The sequence below is a fragment of the Ursus maritimus genome, unplaced genomic scaffold (genome assembly GCF_017311325.1).
Source record: "Ursus maritimus isolate PB19 unplaced genomic scaffold, ASM1731132v1 scaffold_25, whole genome shotgun sequence".
In the NCBI taxonomy this organism is placed as follows: Eukaryota; Metazoa; Chordata; class Mammalia; order Carnivora; family Ursidae; genus Ursus; species Ursus maritimus.
Genome location: NW_024425008.1, coordinates 28,979,693 through 29,004,689, shown reverse-complemented (window position 1 = coordinate 29,004,689; position 24,997 = coordinate 28,979,693). Strand labels below are relative to the sequence as shown.

Sequence of the window (24,997 nt, the reverse complement as noted above, 5' to 3'; positions counted from 1 at the left end):
CCCAGCCCCGGCCCCCTCTGTACCCCCCCACTACTCTGCCCTTCTTGTGGGCTCACCTGATTTTCCCCACTACGTGGTAAATTCCTAAAAGGCAGAAGCCCTTTTCTGTCTCTTTCGTTGACTCTCAGGAAGTTTAAAGCACAGAGGGGACGTGTTGATGCATTCTTTTTTTAAATGGATGCCCTCAGATGGCGCAGGCCTCTCGGTCCACCGCCACCCTCTACCACATCCTACCCTCTCAAGAACGCGTCCCTCGGTGACCCGCCTGGGCCTGAACACAGCTGGAGTTTGCCGGTCACACTGAATCGCAGGCCTGAGTAGGCCCTCCGTCAGTATGTGTCAGAAGGATGATGCTTCTCTTTTCAGGGTGGGTAAAGCACAGAACAAGATGGGAGTCAGTGTCTCACTGACCATGGCGCCTGGGACTGCGTTTGTCACAGGAGTCCTGCTGTGCCTGGGAACCTGCTTCAGTGCGCCCGGCATCTCCCGTCTCTCCAGGGAGTGTGTGGCCTGTCAGAGGGCAGGGGCCCGTCTCTCTTCCTTACTTCTCTGGCCTGATGCTCCCTGGTGTCCTCCCACCCCAAATTCAACCACTTCATTTGCCAACCACTTAATCAGGTCACCGTCAGCTCAGACACCTGGGGAGGGAGCAGAACGTCTGCTCAGAAAGAAGAGAATGCTCTCGCCAGCAGGAGGCCTCAGTTCTGGCCATCCGATCTTACCTTACCGGGAACAGGAAAGGTACAGTCTCAGGGTGAGGAAGAGCTGGGGCGGGGAAATTGTGCCAGGTGTTTAGGACGGTAGGCTGGGACCGGATCGTGAAGTGCAGGGCCCTCAAGGCCATGCTAAGGCATGCGGATCTCGAGTCCTAGAGACATGGGGGTGTAACGTGACCAGACCTGTGTTCCACGAGCGTATTTCCTAGGGCGGATCTTCTGTCCCAACCCTCCCCTTCTCCCTTGATCACAAGGAAGCCTCCGGGGTCTGCCTTTGAGACTGTGCGAGAGGCTCTCCTGATTGGGTGGCCGCAGCGTGACCAGTGTCTGAGACGAGAAGCAGGGCTGAGCCGCAGACAACCCCCGACTCCACCCACCTTTGCCAAAACACGTTCTCCAACTTGAGCTGGTTGGACTAGGTTGGGTGGGGACTGCAGGGATCAGAGGAGTTGCACATTGGTCTCAGCCTTGAATGAAGCACATTCCACGGTCAAGTCAACAGGGTGCGGTTGTACCCAGCCCCAGCCCAGCTCCTTGCACAGAGGGCGGTGTGCGTGTGCTGCAAATGTTAGCAGCACACAGTGTGCCCTCCCAGGACCTGGCATTCCTAACCAGCTATGCCCTCTAGGAGACCTCTGTGGTGCTTCCTTCCAGAACTTTCTCTTCATGTGTCCTCGCTAGGTTCTGCTTGCACTCTGCAAGTGACTCACCGTTTCAGCACCATCTCTCAATTGGGAGGAAGAAATGAGAAGAGGGGTCAGGGGAGATTCCATTAGGACTTGGAAGCTTGTCCTGGTCCTGGCCATGGTCTGGAGTCACCTTGCTGTATGGCTCAGGTCAGGGAGCAGCCCTGAAGCAAGTGGCCTAGGCTTCTGGAACATCTGCAGAGAACCTGGTGTCATGGGAAAATACCCCAAACTACGAAATTCACCATTCTTTTGCTGAGTATAGAAGTAACATATATTCATCGTAAGTAAAAGTCTAAAAAATTCCAAAAGTAAGGAACACTCTTATTTTTTTTTAAGACTTCTTTTTTTTTTTAAGATTTTATTTATTTATTTGACACAGAGAGAGAGAGACAGCCAGCGAGAGAGGGAACACAAGCAAGAGGAGTGGGAGAGGGAGAAGCAGGCTCCCAGCGGAGGAGCCTGATGTGAGGCTCGACCCCAGAACGCTGGGATCACGCCCTGAGCCGAAGGCAGACGCTTAACGACTGAGCCACCCAGGCACCCCTAAAGACTTATTTCTTTAAGAGAGAGAGAGAGCAGGGAGAGGAGCAGAGGAGAAGGAGACAAACAGATTCCCCACTGAGCAGGGAGCCCAATGTGGGGCTCAATCTCATGACCCTGAGATCACCACCTGAGCTGAAATCAAGAGTCGGAAGCTTAACCGCCCGAGCCACCCAGGCGCCCCACAAGTGATACAAGTGCAGATGCTAGACTCAGAAAAATCCCAGCTCCACTGTTTGATAGTTGTGTGGCCTTGGGCGTGTTACTTGACTCTGATCCTCATTGCCCTCAATATATAATGGAGATAAAATGGGGTCTATTCTTAAAAATGTTGAGTTGTAAATAAGATAACATAGGTCAAGTCTTAACACAATACCTGGCACATTGTAGCTAGCGTTTATCACTAAATGCAATTTCTGCGCCCATGTTATGGAATAATGCCACATGGCCAAACTGCTTTCCAGAAACATGGAACAATTTACATGTCTTGCACACGGCCTATGGTACCTTTCATGGAATCTTCTCCAGCAAGGAGTTTGGTCATTTTTTCATCTTCGCCCAATCTGCCTTCCAAAGATTACGTGGGCCCTGGGCAAACCCACCTTGAAGCTCAGCCAAAGGTCATCTTTCTTCTCAGGCTCAGCGTCCAGCATAGAACCCCACCTCAGTCACCCCTCCTGGGTGGCAGCGGGCCGAGCCAACCGGAAGGCATGAGACTGAGGTCCCAGCATTAAAGTGGGAGGGTGTCAATATCGAAGTTTCAGAAGGCGTCTTCCACATGCCGCTGAACGATGAGATAGGGGACTAAGGCAGCGGGGAGTGGCCCCCAACATGAGTTTTCCCGTCTGCTCTCACCCTTGTCCCTACCCAACGTGTAATCCTGCAAGCGAGAGCACAAAGGCGGCGTGGCGATCCGCTTGCTCCAGGAGAGGCCCAGAGAGGCCCAGTGGCTTCCCCAGGGCACACAGCCAGCAAGTGCCCTTGAGCGGATCGAGACAAGCAAGCCAAGATTTTCCTCACAGCCGGCACATCTTGTCTAAAGTGTGCGACTCCATGTGTGTCCATCCTCTTAGCCCCGTTTACCACTTCCCCGGGAACACCAGGGTGGAGGATGAGAGGGGTGGGAGACGGCACATGCTTGCCGGGGGCTCTGAAAGCCCACGTGGCCCGTGCAAAAGTCAGTTGTGAGAAGAGACAGACTCATCTAGGCAGTGCTGCTCAGTGCCATGTGCCAGAAGGGCCCCTGTGGTCCAGCCGGGGGCTCCAGGGCCTTCGTTATCCACCTCCTCTTTCCCGCTCCATAGCCATGGGTTCTATTTTTCCCCACGTATGGAAATCCCCCAGAAAGAGCCAGTTACTTGGACATTTTGTTTAATTAAAAAGAGGGGAAAGGATAGCTTACGAAGCACATGGCAAACCAGAAGTCATTGTTGTAACAGTTTTATTCAAGTCTGTGTGTGCTCTGGTGGTGGGACCAGGCTCCATCAGCATTACACTGTAATACAAGAGGTTTAGCCATTGAACCAAGCCTGCTTGGCATCCCTAGTTAACAATTTACAGTACCTTGAAAAAAAAAAAGCCAAAGAAAAGAACCTGGTAAGTTTCCCTCAGGACTTTTCTACTTTTAAATATTGTTGACAAATTACAATAACTTAAATCCCAAAGCAAAATGGGAATTCAAGAACACAGGGTCAGGACATATGGACAAGACATTGGCACCTAGGAATGAAAACTAGTAGCTAATTCCAGAGAAACAAAACGAACACAAATGTGAACTTTCACTTTACCCAGACTCAAAGGCTCTACCGGGGAAGAAAATCCCAAAGTGTTTCTGCAAACCAAGTAAAACCTATCTCCAACCTCTTTCCTTAATCCTCCAGAAGATACAGTTTAAATGTGTGCAAGCATGTGAGTGTGTGAGCGTGCGAGTCTGTGTGTGTGTGCGTGTTTAGGATGGACAGTGAGGAAAACCAGAGGAGAAAGCTGACGAGTTCATCAGCTCCCTTCTTTGCTACAACTGGGGACCAAGGGCGTGTAACTCACCACAACGGCTCTTCTCTGGTCTAGCTGCAGCGTGAGCGAGGGACCCAGGGCAAGGCTCCGGTTGGGGTGAGGGGGTGCGGGGAGCCACAGGCAGTAAGAATCAGAAAGGCCAGTCCTTCTGGCTCCAGATTAAAGGAAGGAGCTCAACCTTCAGAACAACAAATGCTGGGGCTCCCTGAGCAGCCTGGGGAGGCCGCGGTGCTTCCAGAGCCCAAGACTGGAAATGAACAAAGGAGGGGGGCGCTGTCGGTATCTCATCAGGACAAATGGAAAATAGTCAACAGTCTGAGAAGTGGACGAGAGGCTCACCTGGCCTGCACAGCCACCCAGAGCTGGGTCAGGTTAACTAGGCACCAAAATCCCGTAACTTAGCCTTCATTAGCCAGGACGCCCGTCTCTGCGTCCCGCCTTCAAACGCCAGTGCCTGCGATGGCAAGTGCCCAGGTGACAAGGCCAGGGAGGTGCTAGGGACTGAGGACGCCCAGAGGCAGCAGTGTTTTCCTTTCTAATGTGGATTTTCACTCATTTGAATTCCTGATCTAAGAAAGCAAGGATCTGTCTGAAAGAAGAGAGCATTTGGGAACGTGCTTCTAATAACAAATGTAGCTTGACAAGAGGTCATCCTCGGGCCTGAAGCCAAGGAGAGAGGCAGGTGGCCTAGTGGCCGAACCATAGGAAACTGTCCTACTGGTTCCGACCTACAGCCACACACACACGCGCACACACGCGCACACACTCTCCACGAAGGGAAGCCATCTAGCAAGGTGAGGCTCATCGGTGCTGGACATTGGGTTCCAGGATCAGACAGCTGAAAGTCAAAGGGCTTCGTACTTCAGGCGGGGAAGGTAGGATCCCCCTCAGTTCGTGGCTGGGCTCAGAGGTCCAGAGAGGGGAAGAAACCTCTGCAACTTCACACAACTAGTATGGAGGCAGTTCTGGTCAACACCAGCCTGCCGCTCCTGCCTCCACGGTCACTTAGCATCACAACGTGTTGTGGGCTGCTCTCACCTCTGACCCCGGCCAGTCTCTGGCAGAGCTTTCAGGAAAAGCCTGGCACTGCAGCGAGGGCAACATCTGCTTCTTCCCCCAAATCCTTCAAGAGGCAACGGAGTGTTTCCCACCTGCCTGAAGGGGCGCCCTCACGTGTCTGAGCCAAAAGCACAGGCTTCACTGAACACACGAGGAAAAGGTCAAGGCTGCCTGAAGCCATCCAGCCTTCAGAGGCCGCTGCTCTGTGCTTTTGTGAAAAGCGAGCTTGAAGAGTTAGCAATGCTCAGGAGGTGTCTCCCTCCCTGTGGGGGGGGGGGGCAAGGGAGGAGGGGGCCTCCACTGTGGGGACTGAGGAGCAAGAGCATTGACAACAAGCCACACCTAGGTGCCCCTGGGGTGTCTTGTTGTGTCCCTGAGCAACCATGGTCTGAGGGAAAAGGGGCCTTGTAAAGAGCCTCATACCAGGACATGTATCTCAAGGGCCGGCAGACCTTCTCCCAAAGATTCTTCCAGGAATTGGCCTGATTCCAGACTCCAAAACAAAGCAGATTCTGGGAATGACTCCTAAACAATATGCGACCCCAAACTGTCATTCTGATGCTGCCTCCAGCCTCCCCGTCTCCTAGTTCCTCCTTCCTGAGACACTAGTGGTGAGGGCCAGCCCGACAAGTGGGGCGATTAGAAAGGATGCTTATAAACACCAGGTGCTACATAAATGCAGAACATGTGTCTGACCACGGGCCCCGTGCTAAGCCAACTCCAAATCACTACTCTTCCAGAAAGCAGACAAGTCCACTAGAGGCTAAAGTGGTGAGACCCGCCCTGTTCATGTCAGCAGTTCATCCTGATGGTAGGCAGGGAGCTGCGTGCTTTGCGACCTGCTCAGATACACGTCCTCATTGCCCTTGACAGGGAAGCAGGCAATGGTTGCTTTTACAGGAAGGAAATTTGAGAGGAGCTAAAAACCAAGCCCGAGGTGAGAGAGCAAAGCAGAAAGTGGAAGAGAGCCACCCTGTTCATGGCTCAAGAGCTCCGAGCCCAACTCAGCAGCCCGCCCAAGCAGCCTTTCAATTTCTCTTCCTTTGAATTTCTTCCTCTTCAAGCATTGCCTCTTCTCTACCAGCAAGTGTATCAGAAGGACAATGTTGCAATTTTGTAAAGGTCAGGAGGAAAGGTTAGCACTATTCAGTGCTGACCCATGTACGATATCGTCACCACCTTCACCATTACCACCAGACCCCTGGGATACTAAAGGATATGAAGCGAAAAACATCCACCGAAGCCTCTTAGAAACAACACATGGGGGAAATGGGGACATCCACTCAGCCCCTGGCAGTGGCCTGGATCCCCAGGGGGGGAAATAGAAGATAATCCTGTTTAGAATCAGTGGAAGGACCCAAGGAGGAAGAGCAGAGAGCAGTACCATCTTCCAGGTAGTGAGCCCCTGCCAAGAGCAGAAAGTGCTCCTGAGGAAAGAGAAGGAAAGAGAACAGGGGATGCTGGCTAATACCACAGCAGGGACTGATCCCAGCTTCAAGGCCTGCTCCTGACCGTGACCACAGAGACCAGGGAGCCAAAGCGGACAGAAAGCAACTCAAACCCATTATCATACAGGATCCTTATCCAACCGAGCCTCGCCCCACAGAGAGAGTGGCGGGCAGGAGCCCGTCAGAGACAGGGTTTGGAGGAGCTGAGAAAGAACTCGTCCGTCTTCGTGCAAGCTCAGCGAAGCAGCTGCAGACTAACCCTCCTTCTGCCTCTTGCATGTGCAATTCTACCCTCAGCAGACCCAGGCTTCCCCTGTCTTCCCTCTGGATGCGGGAGTAATGGGTTCCGTCTCTCACTCAATGCCAAGTGGCCACCGTTAAGCCTACACGGCAACAGTTATACTACCACTTCCAGAAAAGATGGGTGCAGCCTCAAAGAACAAAAAGTAGAAAACGGTTAGTTGCCTCACAGCACAGAGCACTGTCCAGAGCCAGCAGGGTTTGCATTTTGCTGTATGCTGCACCCCACCGAAGGGCCGTTCAGTGGAGCCAAACCCTTATCGATGCATTAGTGACTTAGGAACTGGGGCATTGGAGAGTCCAGGGAAGGGCAAGAACAGACCACGTGCCGCCCTCTCCCCATCAAGAATGAAGGGGAGCCATTTGGTTGGCTGGAACTGTGCACAGGATTCACATTTTCCCCCCTTCTGGCCATGGGGTGAGGGGATGGAGGCAAAAATCATCTCTTTCAGTCTTCACTGCACAAAGCAAGGGAGATGAGACCCAGCAGCAAAGCCCCGGGGACATACACTAAGAGTGCCTCCCACCCAAGGGGAGGTGGTGCCCTTGAGCCAAAGTGCCAGTGAGCTCCTAAAACAAGGAACAATTTGAAAACCAAGGTCACCCCTTTTTTCATTCCCACGATGGGACTTTATCAGTTAGAGAGAGAGACGGAGCAGTGACCAAACGCATGCCCTGAGCCAGCTTTGTGGCTCCCTGTGTTCTGGCCTCCAGGCAGCAAACGCTGGCAGCCTGCGGGCCGTCCTACGACACTTCCAGGGAACTATTCCGTGAGAGAGGACAGTGAAGCAACATTTGGAGAGTCTGGAGGGGAGAGGAGCACCGCCTAAAGCTCTGCTCTCTATCAAGTTTGTGTGTGTGTCCCGCACAAAGAGAACTGTTCACACTTGACACAGGAGGCCTCAGGGTAAGGGGAAAAGTGAAGGTACACAGGAGAAAGCTCCGGAAGCAACTCAACATTCAAGTTAAGGAAACACATTCCAGAAAAGTCGGGGTTGGCCTCTGCTCTCCTTCCACCCCAGTTCAGGGTCCAGAGCCCAGCAGCAGGGGCCACTGTGTACAGAGACAAGAGGCCGTGGTCAGTCTGCACAGCCTGGGGCTCAGAGCTTGCTGCACACTGGGGGCTCTCTAAGCACCTTACAAACATCATGGCCTCACCGTATCCATTTGCGGAAGGTACTAAGGCTCCGTTGTCCTTGAAGGGCATCCCAGAAAACGGATGGCCTGGCTGCGAAGAAATCCCCACCGGTCCAGCTCCCAGTGTCCAGGGGCCCCCACCCCACCCCCACCAATATGCTCTTTTGGAGCAGTGCCAAGTCTCTACCAACCAAACACATAAGCTGAAGTCCACAGATCCCGGGGATGGGAGGAAAGATCAAGGGAAGGGCAGAGCACATAAAGAGCAGACAACAAAACAGACAAACACAGGAACTTTGTCTCTGGCTTCAGAACTGGCACTGGTGAGTGAGTCTCCCAAGAAACGATCCCTGGGATGAGCATGGTTGTGGCAGAAACTGGTCTGGCCGCGTCCAGACCCCGGGTAGGAGATGGATGCCATCAACAGGTGCTGGTTTCTGCCCTGATTTGCATGTTTCCAAAAGGAACAAGGACAGACTCTGTGACCCTCTTGGCTGCCACTAGACTCTGGGTTTCCTCCTCCTCCTCCTCCCCCCAGTTCTCACTGAGGCAGGTCCCCTTAACCCTGCGAGGCTCAAATTAATCGGGGGGGGGGCGCCTGGAATTGCAGGCAGGTAAGTGCCAGATCCGTCAACTCCTGCACCCCACACCGGGCACCGTGCCTTCTATCCTCCGGCTGGCACGTAAGGGCTGAGGACATGGAAAAGCTCCTAACTCACCCCAAATGAGATTCTGATTCGTGGGTGTGGGGGAAGAATGTGGAAGAGGAACAAAATTAATCGTGGAGTATCCAATACTGGTGTTTGGGAAGGCGAAACTCCGGGCTAACAAAAGGACTCCAGGACAGGCTCTGGGCTTCCCTGGGGGGCTGAGGAGAGGGAGCAGCAGACAGATTTGGCTGAGTGACCCTGCAGGGTCACCCTAAAGGCGAGGAAGACTGTGGAGGGTGGGGGACATGCACGCACCCCTCCCTCCCCTACACAGCCAGAGCTGATGGCCACAGCCCCTTCCAGTGGACATGGGTAGAAAGGCCCTGCAGGGCACGGGACCCTCTGAAGTGGCCCTGCTTCCACCCCTTCCATCTTCAAAGTGCATTATCAGTGCAAGAAGTAGGGCTGGATTTCAGGGGGTCCAACTCTGAGAAAGGGCTGTGCCAGCCAGCTCCCCCGATCTCCTCCTGCTTCCCCCTTGGCCGCCCCCAACCCTTTTCACGTTAAGACCAGAACTCTTGCTGAATCTCATACGGGGCAGGCCTGTGTGTGTTCAGTCCAGCTCTGCACAGCGGCACAGTGCTGTCCTGACTCTGGCCCTCTGCGTCCAGATCCAGAAGCGTCCGCTCGGCGGAGGGCAGCGGCCCCGCTTGGAACGGGAGCAGGGCCGGAAGTCCGGGCCGTTCCTCCACAGTGCTGCTGCTGCTAGCAAAGCACGAGTCCAGGTTGCTGGGCGTCTCCGTGCTCGAGCTGTTGGCTGGGGAGGCGCTACGGGCATGGCTGGGGGACACGAACCACCAAGGGTCCAGCCGCTGCCGGTTGGCAGAAGGACGCGGCCGAGGCAGAAACTCCAGGGTCTTGGGTCTCTCCAAGGTGGAGTCCTGCTGTGTGTTCCAGCGCCTTGGGGTTGGGGGAAAGACCACATTGGGGTCAGGGAGACGGGGGAATTCACCGGGGTCTCGGCTGGGGCTGGGGGTTTTCAACATTCCTGGTCAAAGAGACAAAGGGAGAAGCATCAGACGACAGCACCACGTTTCTGGGCCAGGTATAAACTGCTCCCTCCCCACAGCTGCCATGTCCCCAGTCACTTGGACTAACCCAAGTAACAAATATTGAATGAGCACCTACTATGTGCAGGGCAGTGTGCTGGGAGGCACTGGGGATACAGCAGTGAACCAGAAGGCCATGATCACTGTATCTGATAATAAAAATAATCGTGGGACATACGGAGGTCACATCTGTGATGAAAGAGCGTAAGGTGGGACTGTGCTCCACGGGCCACCCTGTGTTGGCGAATAAAGCTTTAATGTAACACGGCCACACTTACTGCTTCCTCTCCCACTACAGCAGCCGTGTTGAACAGCAGTTACAACAGAGACCATGGGACCCCCAAAGCCTAAAACATTTACTATCTGGCCCTTAACCAAGTATGTTTGCTGACCCCTGACGTAAGGAAGCGTCTGTTTATTCCCAGTTCATGCAGTGAATAAACATGTGAGGCAGGAACAAATCGAGGTATCAAAACTCTAAAGATGAATCGTAAGGTCTCTTCCCAAAGAGACACATCGGAGTCCAACAAAGAAAATCTAAAGAGGGGAGGGGCAAGCTGAAGGGGAAAACACAATTGTCATTTACACTCAAATATCGCTGAAATCTCAACTGCTATCTCGTCGTCTTCCCCTGGGAGCGGTTTCAGAGCCAGACTTAGGTCTCTAGGGAGCAGGGGATGGTGGTGGGAGCGAACCAGGTTACGTATGCCCCGGTGGCTGGTGTCAGACAGAGAAGGCGGCCGTACTGGCAATTCACCTGCACCCCTCTCCGCGTCCGGGGTCAGGCACGAGCCAGGGATGAGTGATGTCGGGCAGCACGCACAGGAGGAAGCTTGCCTGTATGTCTGTACTAAGCGGTAATGGCAGGCAGGAGCCCAGCCACACGGCACCAAACACCCGTCCTGTGTGCGGCACGGCCTCCGTTCCGGGAACCTCAGTCTCCGCCTCCAGGAGCAGGCGGAGCGCGGCTCCTGGCCCACCCGAACCCTGCCAGCACGGCACTGCGCGCTCCGAGGCCCAGGGCCTGCATCCCACGGGAACCCTGGCTCTGATGCTTGCTAGAACCGGCCTGTCTTCTGCGACTGACGCACAGGCCGGACAGAAGGCAGCCAGCCTGGCCGCCGCTCCAGCCCCAGGGCGGCACGTCCTGTGAGCTGAGTCGGGAGGAATGGCACTCACTCCGGTACTGCCGCTCCTGGGGGAGGCACAAGGCAGGAAAGAGAAAAGAGGAGGAGGACCGGACTCACCTGCTCCAGGGCTGGGGCTCAAGCCATTGCTGGAGGGGCTCCTGCTGGCGAGGAGAGCCGCTGGCTTGAGGGCCCCGTCAGAAGGAGTCCGCCGGTGACCACTGGGCTGCGCGGGGGCCGTCAGGGTGACGTGGGTGGGAGTCAGGGACTGGTTAGGGTCTCGTTTAAAGCGCTCCACTCGGACGTTGACCAGGGGGTTGTGGGTGCAAGGGCTCAGCGGGGGGGCCTCGACCGGACTGACAGGCATCTCGTACACCACGATCTCATCGCTGTCCGAGCGCAGCAGGGAGCGGGTGGAGTTGCACTCCGAGATGGAGGAGAGAGAAAGCAGCGTTAGGGAGGCAGAGGGGTCTCCTAGCAACAGCATGGGCTCCTCCTTCTTGAAGAGCTTCCGGGATGGGGGGCTGGTGCTCCGGCGAGGACGGCTGGCCCTCTGGAAAAGACCCTCGCGCCTCTTCTTCTCCTCCCGGGCTGGTGGCTCAGGCTCCTCCGGGGGAAGCAGCTGGCACTTGCCAGCTTCTAGCAGGTCAAACCCTAGGCCTGTGGCTGCGAGAACAGCCCCACAGCCGAGCAGAGCCACCTCACAACGGCGGTGGTGGGTGCCGCCCCGCTTGAGGCTGTTGGTGGGCGTCAGCTGCGGGGTACTGGTGGCTGAGTTGACCGGGGTGGGCTCCTCATGGACTCCATCGCTAGAGGGGCCCTCTCCATCCTCTCCACGAGGGAATGGGATACAGAGGTAGGACTGGTTGGGTGAATGCTGTAGACGGCTCTCCCCACTCCTTGGGCCTTCGCTGTCCTCATCCTCTGTGAAGATGAGAGGAAGGGAGGGGAGACAGCAAATGGAATGAAGCAGCAAGTGGAAGAATCTCGTCCTTCTCCCCAACCCTGGGCCTCCTGGCGGAGCGTCAGGAACGCAAAGGTCAAGAGTCTCACAGGCGGGATAAGGAACCGGGCATCGAACCCCCAGGGCTTTGCCCTCCGCACTCAACTGTGACCAACACAAGGAAATCCCTCTCCATTCCAGAGCTTCTTTTCGTGTTTTCAGAAAAGGAAATCTGCTACTTTTCTACTTCTTTCATCGGGACCCTCAACACAAGAGGTGAGGTTCCTAGAATAGTGGGTAGAACAGTAACATTCCTAATTTTTTGCACCTTAAACTTGGAAGGGATCTTGAATTTCTAGGATGGCCCGGAGACCTGTCTTAAGACCACTCCACATGTGAAGGTGCATTTACTCTATCAATGGACCTACTAAGACCTTGGAAATCTTCAGAGAGAAGAGGACTTACTACCTGAGAGAGAGCCTGGAGAAGACCTTACCCGTTCAGCAATCACAGGCCACTGGAAAGCTTCCTTGGAGAAAGATCACAGTGCCTTCTACCACCACCTCCTGTTTTGCAGACTCCCCACATCAGGATACAAAGGAAAGTGACCCCGCAAAGGGAAGTGCCTGATTCAAGGTCTCACCCTCCGCACTGCCCTAAGGAGACTATACCTGGCTCCTTGAGATAGGAGGCCAAGGGCAGGTCCCAATGGCAGCAGTAGGAAGAAACTGTGATTTGGGAAGGTTCGATGAATTGGGAGTAGAGCAAGCCAAGAGGGAATTGGGTGGGAGCCCAGGAGTTGGGTAAAGAGGAGACAACCCCCATGAAGGGGCACTAGGGGTCCTGAAACAGTCCCAGAAGCTTGGCCAAAATTTCCCGCAGGGAACAGTGACAGTCAGGACAAAGGCAATGCTCACCTATCTCCATAAGGCTGGTGAACCCTGGCAGGGCTGGGCTACTCCTCGGGCCCTTCCCCAGGTTGGGGGCACTGGACGACCACTGTTTGTATCCATCTACCAGGGACTTGAGGCTAAATAGGAGGAAACGAGGAAGTTGTGAGAACTGGTTACTTCCCTTACTCCACCCTCACCTCCATGGGCCTGTGCAAATGTCTCTACCTGTGTGCTTAATTCCACCAAAGCCCAAGAGCCTTGGGGTACAGGCAGCAAACATTACTGAGTCCCCTTGCATCACGAACAGAAGTGCACATGCTCTAGGAAAGGAAAGGCAGTGCACGAGCCCACCCCTCCCCATGCTGCTGTGGGGCCGGGGAAAGATCTAGCAGGCAGGCTGGCAGGAGAACAGGAAGAGTGAGGACTGCCCAGCTCTGCCAGGGTCTTGCCCGAGCCCATCTTCTGGGAGAGGCCGTCACTCCAGGACACTGTCTACAGCGCAGTGCTGACCTCGGGGACACCGCAATGCCAGGCGAGCCCCGGGCAGACGAGCCAGCAGACACGGACAGCCAGGCTGCTCCACTCAGACCGTTTCTCCACTCCTTCCAAGCTTATGGCATGCTTAGGCAACTTTCAAAGCCAGCCACTTTTTAAAAACAAAAAACAGTCAACAAAGCTGCGCCAACCCAGTGCACTTTGGGACAGACCTATGTGGGGAGTACATAATACTGTACTCGAGCCCCTGGTTTGCCTGGGAACGGAGGGGAAAAGGGCAGGAGCTTGCTTTCAAATCCCTGTGATGCACTCACACCCTCAAGCCAGTAACTCTGAGGATCCTGACGGGGTACCCTCCCACCCCCTCATACGATGGGGGAATCACAGGCCTAGAAGCACTGTGGACAATAAAGAGGGAAGACTGAGGTAATCTGTGGGTTATAGATTGCCTTGGAAATACCAGGAATATAATCAGAGGTGGCTCTCATTTTAGGGCCAGAAAAAGCTATTCAAATAAAGCCCACCCTTCCCAGTCCATCCTGAGGGAGAGAGAAGGACCTATGTTTCCCCTCATTTCAGATCTCTGTTTCAAGTGCTATCAGAAATACCAGCAAATTCAGGTACATTCCAGCCACCGGTGGTTTCTACCAAAATACACAGCCAGAGATAAGCATCTCCTAAACCCCCAGTCTGGGACTTCTAACTGATAATCTTCTAACATCACCTCCAGCTCTGTGTTGAAGGGAATCCTGATTAGCAAAGTCAAAGCCAGTGCTAAGGACGAAAGGATAAATTGCCTTGGATCGTCTCCCTATAACTAAGGGTGCCAGGAGAATCCCAACAACAGGAGTGGTCAGGGAAGAAAGGGAAAGTCAGACCAACACAGGAAGCTCCCAGGGTGCACGAGGGTACCAAAGAAGAAAAGTCAGCACAGCCTTGGCAACAACGAGGCTCGATTCTATGGGGTGTGCCGTGAGAGCAAGGAAATGGAAGGGAGACTATTACGAACACATTCGATGGAAGGGTGAAGGTTAGACTCACCCCAGGTGGAAATGTGGAGATTCTGATGGGGTACTTAAACCATTAGCTTTCTCACGTCTCTGAGGGGATCTTCAATGAATAAAGAAAACGAGTAGTAGGCAACAGTGGGTGCATCCAACTCAAGCCTGTCCCACATGGGAGCCCTCAAGGCTCAACTCCAACTGTGTGGCCAGCTGCCCTCCTCTGGCCCGGTCAGCACAGCCCACACCATGCAGGAATCTCAACGTGGTGGCCCTGCTTGAGCTGCCACAGCCCCAGGACCTCCCAATCTGTGGGACAAAGGTCCCCGAGCCACCACAGCACAATGCACAGACCGCATGAATCCACAGATCCCAAGCTGTCTACGAGGCAGTACATATGTTCCCTCTGAGATACATACTATTTTTTGAAATGATGGAAATGCAAATTCACTTAACATTACTGAATTCAATACAGCTTTCTGTTGTGACATATTTTCTTCCGTTGATAGGGACTAAAATTAGAAATATTGTCATACAGAGGCTCTCAAAAATGTCTGACATGAAAGAGGTCTTTACTCGAGAATGAATGGAATATACTTTATTTCTTGAATAGGAACTGAGAATCATAAAAAATTAAGTCCTATTTTGAACGTGACAACAGTTTTGAGGGCAAATCTATGCAAGGGGGAAGAAAATGCCAAAATTAATATTTTGGAATGTGAAATGAAGTTAATTTACCAGCAAGACAAAAAATATCTATCAATGAAACAGAACTACTGGGATCCACAGGAAATCCCATCAGGTGAATCTATCAGGAATCACATGAGTGTCAGAAATACCAAGGGATTCAGGGTGACTGAGTTTCTCAGACCCACCTCAACCCTGCTCTACCCCAGGGCTCAAAGGAAATCAGCCTGAGAGCTCTTGCCCTACGTTACCTCCCACGGCAGGGCACTCTGCCATCCCTAGAGGGCTCAGTCACCGAACTCTCACGGCGCTTAGGGAGCTGGCCCTAAATACCTAAATGTTCTTTTTCTTTCTTCCTTTTCCTTTTCTTTCCTCCCTCCCTTCCTTTCTTTGCTCTGTTCCAAGGCATCTAGTAATTTATAAAGCCTGGCTTCAATCTGTTATGCACCAAACTGGTATTTTCACCTTCAGCTCAGATCTGACATGAGAAAACAGATTTTGGACCTGAAATCTTCTTAGTAGTCAAAGGAATCCCAGAGCCAGGAACAGGTCCAGGCACAAGCTCGGGAGAGTCACTGAAAAGGGAGAAGGGGGTTGCTGCTGCTTCTCACACTTAGAAAAGTCAAGAAACAGGATTCCAGATTCTAACAGCAAGAATAAGAGCTATACGCCACTACGCTCGTTCTCCAGGTGTGACACAGAAATCGCACGCAAAGCGCGGAGGGACCCTCAGAGCAGTATTTACACAGGCTCACCATGAGCCAGCGGATCTTGTCCGCCCTTCCCAAGGAGGAACTTACTGAACCCTCGCATCAGCTCCACGAGGTGGGTGCTGACATAAGCCCCGTTTTACAGACGGGAACACCTAAGCCCACAGGGCGAGGCCTGGTGGGGCCAGGATTCACACCCAGGCGGTCTGGGGTCAGTGGTTACGCTCGCCACTGCTAACTACAGGGCAAGGGACTGGCCTCTGAAGAACCGGGACTTGAGACAATTTAACGTGGAAGCCACAGGAAGAACACAAGCACATCCAAGACACAAAGCTGGGTCTCGTGCTTTTCCCAGAGGAGGCGCTCACACCTGTCAGGGTGGCTTAAAAGAAGTTCTGGTGGGCCCGTGATGTCATGAGCACTGGGTGTTAGAGAAGGCTGATGAATCGCTGAACTCTACCTCTGAAACTGTTAATTAATTGAACTTAAAAAAAAAAAAAGTTCCAGTGGCCTTGGAGTTACATCTGAGTGCACTGACTACCAGGGCTGGGTTATTCCGTCCACCCCTGCTTCGGCATAAGCCTCCAAGTCAAGAGAGTCTAGTAAGCCCTGCTCGTCCTTCTCTTTGCTCTGAGCGGACGTTTGAAGGGGACGAGCCAGATGGAAGTAGAACATGTGGCAGAACTCCTCATACTCGGTTACTGCTTGGTCTACTTGCTACTCTGAGCCAGACGCCTGCAGGGGTCAGCAAACTATAACTGGGGGGCTAACTCCCGTCCACCGCCTGTGTTTATGACGTTTTACTGAACAAACATAGGCACGCTCCTTCATTTACGCGTTGCCCGTGGTCTACGGCTGCTTCGGCATGGCAACACGGGGCGGAGCGAAGGAGCTGCAAGAGAGATAATAGGACCCACAAAGCCTAAAATAGTTATTAGCTGGCCCTTTACACAGAAAGTATGCTGAGGGCCGTCCTAGGGGAGGTTCCGGGGAGCAAGGAGATTGGAAAACCGTTGCAAAGAGCAAGAGGCTTGTAATTTCTCAGAAAGCAATGAAACGCACAACAGAGCAGAAGTATTTCACATCGTAGTTTTAAAAGGGAATACCCATCTTTAAGTGGAAAGACTCTCCTGCATTCTGGCTCTTACCCTTCATCTCCTGAGGCAAGCTCCTTCTGACCAAGCGTACTTGGCCCCCACGTCCGTCCTTTCTTCTTGGGGGCCCTCTTCTCGTCCTCCTCCCCTTCCTCTTTCGGGATGACTGAGCTCCGGCCCCAGGTTTTGCTGCTTTCACCTGGTGTCACTGTGAATAACAAAAGTTGGATGGGATCTGGAAAAAAGATAGACAGAGTCCCCCCAAAACTAGCCTCTACCTCACCAGACACAGACACGCACACACATACACATATGGAGTTGCAGGGAAGAAGTCACACCTCAAAAACTCTGTGCCCAAGTGGAGCCTTCAAGTCCTCAGGCACCAATCATGGAGAACTCTCAAAGTACCAAACATGGAAAAACTTCCCAGATTCTCCTAAGTCCAATGCAAAGCTGGAGCTCAGGCCAGCCAGACATCAGAGTTCCAAACAGATCTGACTTAAGGAACTTGTTTTGTTGGGTGGAACTGGCCTGGGGGTGGGTAGGGAAGGTGGTAGGTAGGAAAGAAAAAAAGATAAGGGGGTGAGGAAGACTTGGAAGTGCAGAAAAGAGTTTTGGTAAGAAAGGAAGACAATGAGGGGGCGCCTGGGTGGCACAGCGGTTAAGCGTCTGCCTTCGGCTCAGGGCGTGATCCTGGCGTTATGGGATCGAGCCCCACATCAGGCTCCTCCGCTGGGAGCCTGCTTCTTCCTCTCTCACTCCCCCTGCTTGTGTTCCCTCTCTCGCTGGCTGTCTATCTCTGTCAAATAAATAAATAAAATCTTTAAAAAAAAAAAAAAAAGAAAGGAAGACAATGAGGAGCTCAAGACTATGGAGCAGGAAGTCGGGAATAGGAGGAGGAGGGGAAGGAAGAGGCCTAGAGAAATACAACAGATAAGAGAGGAGGAACGTTCTTCTGACATTGCTACCTTACAGCACAAGTTGAAACCCAAATGTTTCAGAGACTAGGCTTACATCATAAATGAGTGGATGGTTCCAGACACCAAAAAATAGGAGCTGAGGGGACTGAAGCGAAATACAGAGCATATGGAAGCCACCATCGCTTCCAGCCAACTGTGGCCACATGAAGGAAGGGAATCCACAGAAATGAAAGGATTTTTCAAGCACAGCCAGCTAGGGTTTGTTTTTTGGTTTTGTTTTTAAATGAAATCTCTATCTTTAAGTTAGGGAAATGACTCCATTCATACACACACACATGTGTGTAAATTCTTTTTAATAAACACTGTGGTCAAAGCAAAATTGGTTCAGATTTGGCCTATCACAAAGTATTTGGCAAGTTTCCTTAGGACCTACACTTTGAAAACACCCTTCCCTGGGAAGCATGAACAAAAGAAAAACAACGATGCCCCAAATATGGCAGAGAGCACACAAGGCCCCCAGGCCAGGTACCACGCTATCTACATCACACACCAGTTTCTGAATTGCTTTGTAGTTCAGGAAAGATCCCATCAATACCCACAAACCCCTCTGCTGGTCTCTAGGGAAAAGCAGGGGAGGCAGGAGTATAAAGCTAATGGAGAGAGACAAGCAGGAGGGCCAAGGGTTTGCGTACATATGTGCATGTATAGTATCTACACACTGCCGAGGACAGGCGGCAGAAGTTATGGATGGAGCAAGCCTGGGCCAGTCGGTGGCTGGACAGAGCAGGGGACAGATGCCCCTGGTGTGTTCTGGCCCCAACTAATTTGGGAAACAGTCTCACACTGGATGGCTCGAAGGCGAGGAATGATGGTGGGGCTCGCTGGAGGACTGGAGCGGCTGTTGACGAGACTCTTCCTTTTATCCATGGTGGGGGAGGCCTGAACCGTGAACTTGTGCTGGAAATCTGCTTGGGGAAAAACAGACACGTGTGTGCATTAGGATTTTCCATACCCCAGTTCCTATGAGAAAAGTGACATCTCCTGGCAAGCTTGAGGGACAGGCCCTGGTTTCCTAAGAAGCCCCCTGTTCTCCTGGGAAACCTTCTCTTTCAGAATCATCTCTTTCTCCCCAAAGGTGGCAGGACAGCAAGACGAACGTATGAGGAGAAGGAAAATTCACTCTCCAAGTCAACCTCATCTACAGTGGACACTGGTGTAGCAATTACACATTTACGATAGTTTTCCTAAGATCATGAGACTTGCTGATTATTCTAGGAAATCTCACTTAAAATTCTGTTTCTTACAATCTATGAGGACAGGCCCCCTTTTCTCGGGGACCAAAGCGGGCAGACGGATACTCCTCACTAAGGGCAGCAAAGCAAGGAATAAGGACTAATCCTTGGTGGGAACCTAGGGAGGCAAGCGCCATGGGGCTAATGGGATGCCTTCCAAACGCACTGACGGCACAGCATAAAGAAGGTAAGCCGTACAGCCCTGGCTTTCTAAGTCCCAGGGTCCTCATCTACCAAGACGTGTAATCAACAGCTGAGCGTCTGCACCTGGGTCTCCCGACTAGACGTGGTCTCCCTGAAGGTGGGAGCTACTGTTTCCCTCTGAGCTTCCCCAGCACACGGCAGCAGGCTGCCACGCGCGGCACGCTCACGAGGGGCTCACAGACTCTGCTGCCTGGCCAGAAAAAATGTGCAAAAAGGACACTGGTAAACATGTCCCACAAACTCATCCACTGAATTTCACTGAATGAATTCCCTTGTCTGTACCGAAGCCATCATCCTGGTGCTTTTTTAAAATCCTCCGCTACTGTCCCTATGATGCCATTTTCCCTTGGTGTCCTTACCCCTCTACTGAGTTTGCTTCCCAGGACCTTACAGGCTTGGAATACAATAAACACACACTTGAGCGCTCCCCTCCCTCCGTGGGTCCATTACACCCCACAGATTCTAATTCCTAGTTTCCTATGACTTTGCATTTTCCCAAGGCTGAACATACTACAAATGTACCTTTATTCACCCAAAGTGCTTCTGAAAGATTGTAGGTAAATCAAATTCCTACCCGCGAATCCTAGTCTCAACTGCCCACAGAAAACTAGTTAGTTAAAGACACCCTGAGATGAGCTATTCTGCAGAGCCCGGAGTTCTCCCTGCGAGCCGCCACGCTCTAGCAGTCTGGACGCCTGCTGTCCGGTCCGCCTGTCGCCGGTCCGTCTTCCTTCCCGTTCTGTGGCTAGTCACACTCAAAACCTCCCCTGCAGGGGGGCAGCTTTGCTGCAGGCCAGTCTTGCTCCTGAACAGAGCGGCCCACCTGGAACCTGCTCCGTCCTGAGACCCAGCACGTCCTGCCTCCGAGCCCGGTCCCCGGCTCCCCCAGGCCCCCTGCCCCCACCCCCCAGCAGGTCCCCGGCCACTGACCGGAAGGGAGGCTGATGCGGTTCCCATCCTTGAGCTTCAGCCGGCTCTTCCTGAACTTGCCCTTGCGTTTCTTCACCCGGGGCTTCTCCTGGCACAGCTGGTGGATGATGATGTTGAGCTCCCGCTCCAGGATGTCGATCTCCCGCTCGGCCAGCTCCTGCTCGCGGCGCCGCAGCAGCTCCTCCTGGGTCTTCTGCTGGAGCGCGGCCCGCGTTAGCTCCTCCTCCCAGGTGCGGAGCTCCTGCAGGGGCAGAAGCATGGCAGAGAAGAGGGGGTGCCCAGGGCAGGCGGGGAGGCCGAGGCCCTCGAGGGCTCTTATAATGCCCCCTACTCTCATTCCCAGGCAGGGGCTCAGGTCTCACAGTTGGCTGGTAAAGGAATCGCTGACCACCCCGGATGCCGGGGAGGGGCAGGCTCAGCCCAGCCACACTGAGGACACAGCTATGGTAGCCCTGGAGACAGGGGCTGAGAGTTTCTAGCTGCTCCTTGATTACTGATTAAAACTGCCTATGACTGGAAAAAAAAATGGGGGTCTGGGTTGAAAATATTATCATGTACTTAAATTTCACAGCCTTGGTTCTATTTTCATTTTTTCCATTATATGAAGGACGTTTTTTTAAACCAGAGCCAACTTAATGTGATCTAGCTGAAAATGTGTCCATGATAAATGAATTGCCCTCCAGGTATCACCTAACATTCGAATAAAATTATATTTCCTGAGTGATTGTTTGAAAGGTAATGAGGCATGTCTTCTAAACCTCTATTCAGCTGGTGAGGGACTCCACGGAGGCATATGGTTTGAACTCTCATCTTGAAGGGCAACCATGTGCTCTGGAAGGATCGTGAGCAAAGAGAAGAGAAAACGCTTCCCGAAGTCTCTGCCAGGCACTTGCTCTAGCACCGCTGCTGTCTTAGATGGGCAGAACCTCTCCCTTCCTCCCCTTTCCCTTCTGTACCCAGCACGGAGTTCCTGAGATGGGGCGGGGGAGGGGGGAGGTGTATGGAATCAGGAAACCGAACAGGTGCGTACAATGATCGAATCTGGAATCTTACTGTCAGCGCTGCTTACCCAGGGCCTAAGACTGGCCTGGGGTGGGATGAAGCACTAAAACGTAAAAAAGTGGGGCATTTCTTCAATAAAGCAGTGAGAGCAACACTTCCGTGGTGGAAACTTAAAATTTCTCCATGGAATGTTCTACTCTAAGAAGTCATTCTAGACGAAAACAAAGTACTGCAGAAAGGGAGCCTAGGGCTAGAAAAAAGCATGTGAGCACATACTGGGGAGGCTGAGCAGCGAGCAGAGAACAGAAGAGAGAACAGGGACAAGAGAGGAATAAAATATTCTGATGTTAGGAACTTTTCATTCAACTTGCCCTCTATTCTCACGGGAGTATCAAAGTTGATAATAAAAATTTAAAATAATAAAAGTAAATGGATAATAAAAGTGATAGAAAGGGTGTAAGTGAGAAAAGGATTAGCACCTTGAAAATTGTCTTGGGTGCCTCTGGGTGGCTCAGTTGATTAAACGTCTGACTCTTGGTTTTGGCTTGGGTCATGACCTCAGGGTGGTGAGACTGAGCCTCACATCAGGCTCCACACTGTGGAGCCTGCTTGGGATTCTCTCTCTCTCTCTCTCTCCCTCTGCCACCCCACTCCATCGCTCCCTCTTAAAAAAAAAAAAGAAAGGAAAAGAAAAAATTGTTCTGTATATGATGGGTGCTCAGTGTCAATGAATGAATGAGAAAGAAGGAGGGGAAGATAGAGTTCAATTTTATAAATGCAATCCTTTACAGGAACCCAGATTCATCATTAAGTATCTGAGAGATGAGCCTGAACTTTTGAATGTCTCCTTCGATGAAATAAACCAAAAACAGATTCACTGTCGTATGCCACCCCTCACCCCCAAAGCCTTGGCTCTCCTTGTTCCACTACTGTTTTCACCATCCAGAGAACAAAAACATGTAAGATTCAGAAAAATCATTCCTGGCTGGGTGATTTGCTGATAGATGGGAAAGTTAAAAAGTTCAAGCTAATTTCAGCCTTCCTAAGTCTTCCTCTCCTACCTGCTCTTATCTAGGGGATGGTTTGTGTTGTAGACCCTTCCTTTGAGGGAACTCAGACCCCAGTCCAAAGACAAATCCATCATCACGATACCTGGAAGCAGTAAGTTGAGACAAACTGAGAATGAGCTGAACCACATGGGAAACCAGGACACTCACAGAATACTCGCCAACGGCACCATATTATCAGCCAGACCCTCAAACACGGTGAGTCTCCTCCTCCTTGTGAAACACCCATTTGGGGATCAGCCTCCTAGTATGCAAATCACATCACCTGCATACAATGATGTAAGAGGCATCTCCCTAGAGAGAAAGGTCATTATCCATCCCTCACCCTCACTTCCCCAACTAGGAGTCTTATAACGGACAGGCATCATAGCACAGTGGTTAAGAGCAAGGACTCTGGAACAAACCACCTGAATCGTGGCCTGGGGCGAGTTACCGTGGGCATTATACGTAACATGGAGTCAACCGCACTAACATCACACAGTTGTTTACATAAGACAATTATGATCTTATTATGTAAGATTATGTAAGAATTCATATAAATCACTTTATAACAGAGCATGGCACATAGTACATGCCCTACGAATGTTAGCTGTTATGAGAATGGGTTTGGCTTCTCCTAGTAACTACCTATGACAAAATCCAACTTTCGTTTTCTTACTGGCAGGTACCTTTATAATTTCACCAATCAAGAGAAAGAAAACCAAGAATCAAGTGATTCAACAACCTAAAGGACCAGCAACTCTAGGTTTCTTCTAGTTGGAACAGCATTAGTAACAGGAGCACCTTCTTTTTTTTTTAAGATTTTATTTATTTACTTATTTGGGAGAGAAAGAGAGAGAGAGCAGGAGTAGGGGGAGGGGCAGAGGGAGAGAGAGAAGCAGACTCCCTGTTGAGTGGGGAGCCCACCGTGGGGCTCGATCCCAGGACCCTGAAATCATGACCTGAGCCAAAGTTAGATGTTAAACTGACTGAGCCACCCAGGTGCCCCAGGAACACCCTCTTTTAATCATTCTGCCCAATAGTCAGCGTTGGTCCCCTCCCCCACCCAGGTCCCAAAAGATTTGTCGTAAGCTCACTCCATTCCCCTGCGGAACACTCACTGACTTGCCAAATAGTACCAGGTTTAGGGTTGCTATGTGGCATAAAAAGGGGTTTAAATCTTCAAATCAGCTCCAGAAATAATTTTTAAGTCATTTGTTTAGGCAAACACTATTGGAGAGAAGATGGCTTTAGAATCAGAAGACCCAGGTTGAAGATTCTATTTCCCCACTTACTGGCTGTGTGACAGGTCACTGACCCTTCGCCCTGAGATGAGAAAGACAGTAACACCTGTCCTCCTGGGGGCAGGCAGGGGCCATGAGACTCCTGGATAAAAAGGACGAAAGGTTCTTTCATCATCACATCTTTCAAGGGAAAGAACTGGGAAGCCATAAGATGTACATAATTTCAGCTACTGTTATTATGTGGCATCCCAAATGCCCAGAGCAGACAATGAGAAGGGAAACAAGAAATTAACCAAGAGACACATGGACGCTTCTTGGGCCCCTAGCTGTAGCCCTTAGATCCAGCCTGGTCCCTGCGGTAGAAACAACATAAGTGCTTGTGATCTGCTTCCCCTCTGTGGACTCAGACTGCTCTCCAGACACCATGGGCCCAGAGAGGAGCCATGTAAGGAATGGCCACCAAAATGAAAGGCAGATGTCTAGTAAGCTAAGAGTATCTGAACTCCTCAGTCAGTTCAGGCTTGAGCCTTTTTCATAAAAACATGCAAAATACCATATAATTTCAGAACCATGGTGCTTTTAGCCCATCTGCTGTTTCTGATTCTGACACCAAAGACAGTAGCAGGATATGCTGGTAAGTGTGCTCAGTGCTGAAGTGTCTCCATCTCAAGTTAACCCCCACTCTGGAAGTCCAGTATGGAACCAAGAAACGTTTCTAGAACCCTCTCATATTTTCTGCTGGTACCTGCCCCATGGCGCTCTTCCTCTGGTTTGGACAATGAAGTAGATACTCTGTGTGAAGAACTAAGGACTCATGACACCCCTACTTGTTCCTGCCAAATCACAGAAAGAACGAAAACGTCTCTACTACTTCAGGTCACACCTGAGACCTGGAGAACTCTCTCTATGGAAAGTCAGGAAGAAAAAGCTGCTCTGGTACCTCAAACTAAGCGGGAAGGTGGTTGTGTCAGAATCTGTCCAGAGGCCCCAGTGGGGAAGGCCCAGTGAGGAAGGCCCAGTGAGGAAGGCCCACTGATTCGATGCACGCCTTCTTCTTGTTTTATTTACCTTTTCTTTGGCCCTGAGTTGGTCAAACATCTCCTGAATCTCATGTTTCCAGTCATCCTGCAGGCAGTGGAAGGAGTCCTTGGGCATCTCAAAGAAGCCGGACTCCTCTATGGTAGTTAGCTGGTCCAGGATATTTGTGAAGGATGGTCGTGAATGAGGGTCAGGATTCCAGCAGTCTGCATGGAACACGAGAGTAGACAGAGAGCACAAATGGACAGAGACAAGCGTAAGACAGAATATTATGTGACCTCATTTACCAGAAAACTCCCTCTCATTTTTCCTTCCAGAAACAGAAACACAGGGATTTCAGCAGCCATACGGAGGGCTGGGGAGGTAAAGCAAGCTGCCCAAGCTCATGACCGTGAAGAGTGAACGTGGAAATAAGCTGCAGCAGTTCTGCCCCCAACCGGCTCTGCCTGCTGATTTACCATCAGAAAAGCAAGTCTGAAGAGCTTGGGCTCGACAACCAGGATGTACCATGTTCCTAAACGATTCCAGTCCTGATAGTGGGTAACTAGACTTCGGACCTCAATTTCCCACCAATAAATGAGCAGCCTTCCCCACCTCAATGGGATGATGATCAGGCAAAGATAAAAAGGACTGGACTGGGTGTCAGGAAAAGTGAACTCTACCTATTCTCAGCTCAGACACTAGCTAACAGAGTGCATTTTGCCCCTCTC

General features: G+C 51.8%; 1 protein-coding gene across 3 annotated transcripts in view; it reads right to left on the bottom strand.

The window, feature by feature from the left end:
- Positions 1–3,372: 3,372 nt before the first annotated feature.
- The window catches only part of MAP3K9 (mitogen-activated protein kinase kinase kinase 9), a 75,669-nt gene continuing 54,044 nt past the window's right edge, over positions 3,373–24,997 (bottom strand). The window contains exons 5-12 of one of the 3 annotated variants that reach the window (XM_040641715.1): positions 24,318–24,493; positions 19,958–20,198; positions 18,374–18,496; positions 16,666–16,819; positions 14,161–14,229; positions 12,649–12,761; positions 10,909–11,712; positions 3,373–9,600 (exon numbers count right to left, since the gene is read on the bottom strand). In XM_040641715.1, the coding sequence (XP_040497649.1) occupies positions 9,116–9,600; positions 10,909–11,712; positions 12,649–12,761; positions 14,161–14,229; positions 16,666–16,819; positions 18,374–18,496; positions 19,958–20,198; positions 24,318–24,493 (2,165 nt within the window). In that variant the 3' untranslated portion in view covers positions 3,373–9,115. Of the gene's footprint in view, positions 9,601–9,999; positions 11,713–12,648; positions 12,762–14,160; positions 14,230–16,665; positions 16,820–18,373; positions 18,497–19,957; positions 20,199–24,317; positions 24,494–24,997 lie in introns of those variants that run through there. The other 2 variants (XM_040641714.1, XM_040641713.1) reach the window with 2 other exon arrangements.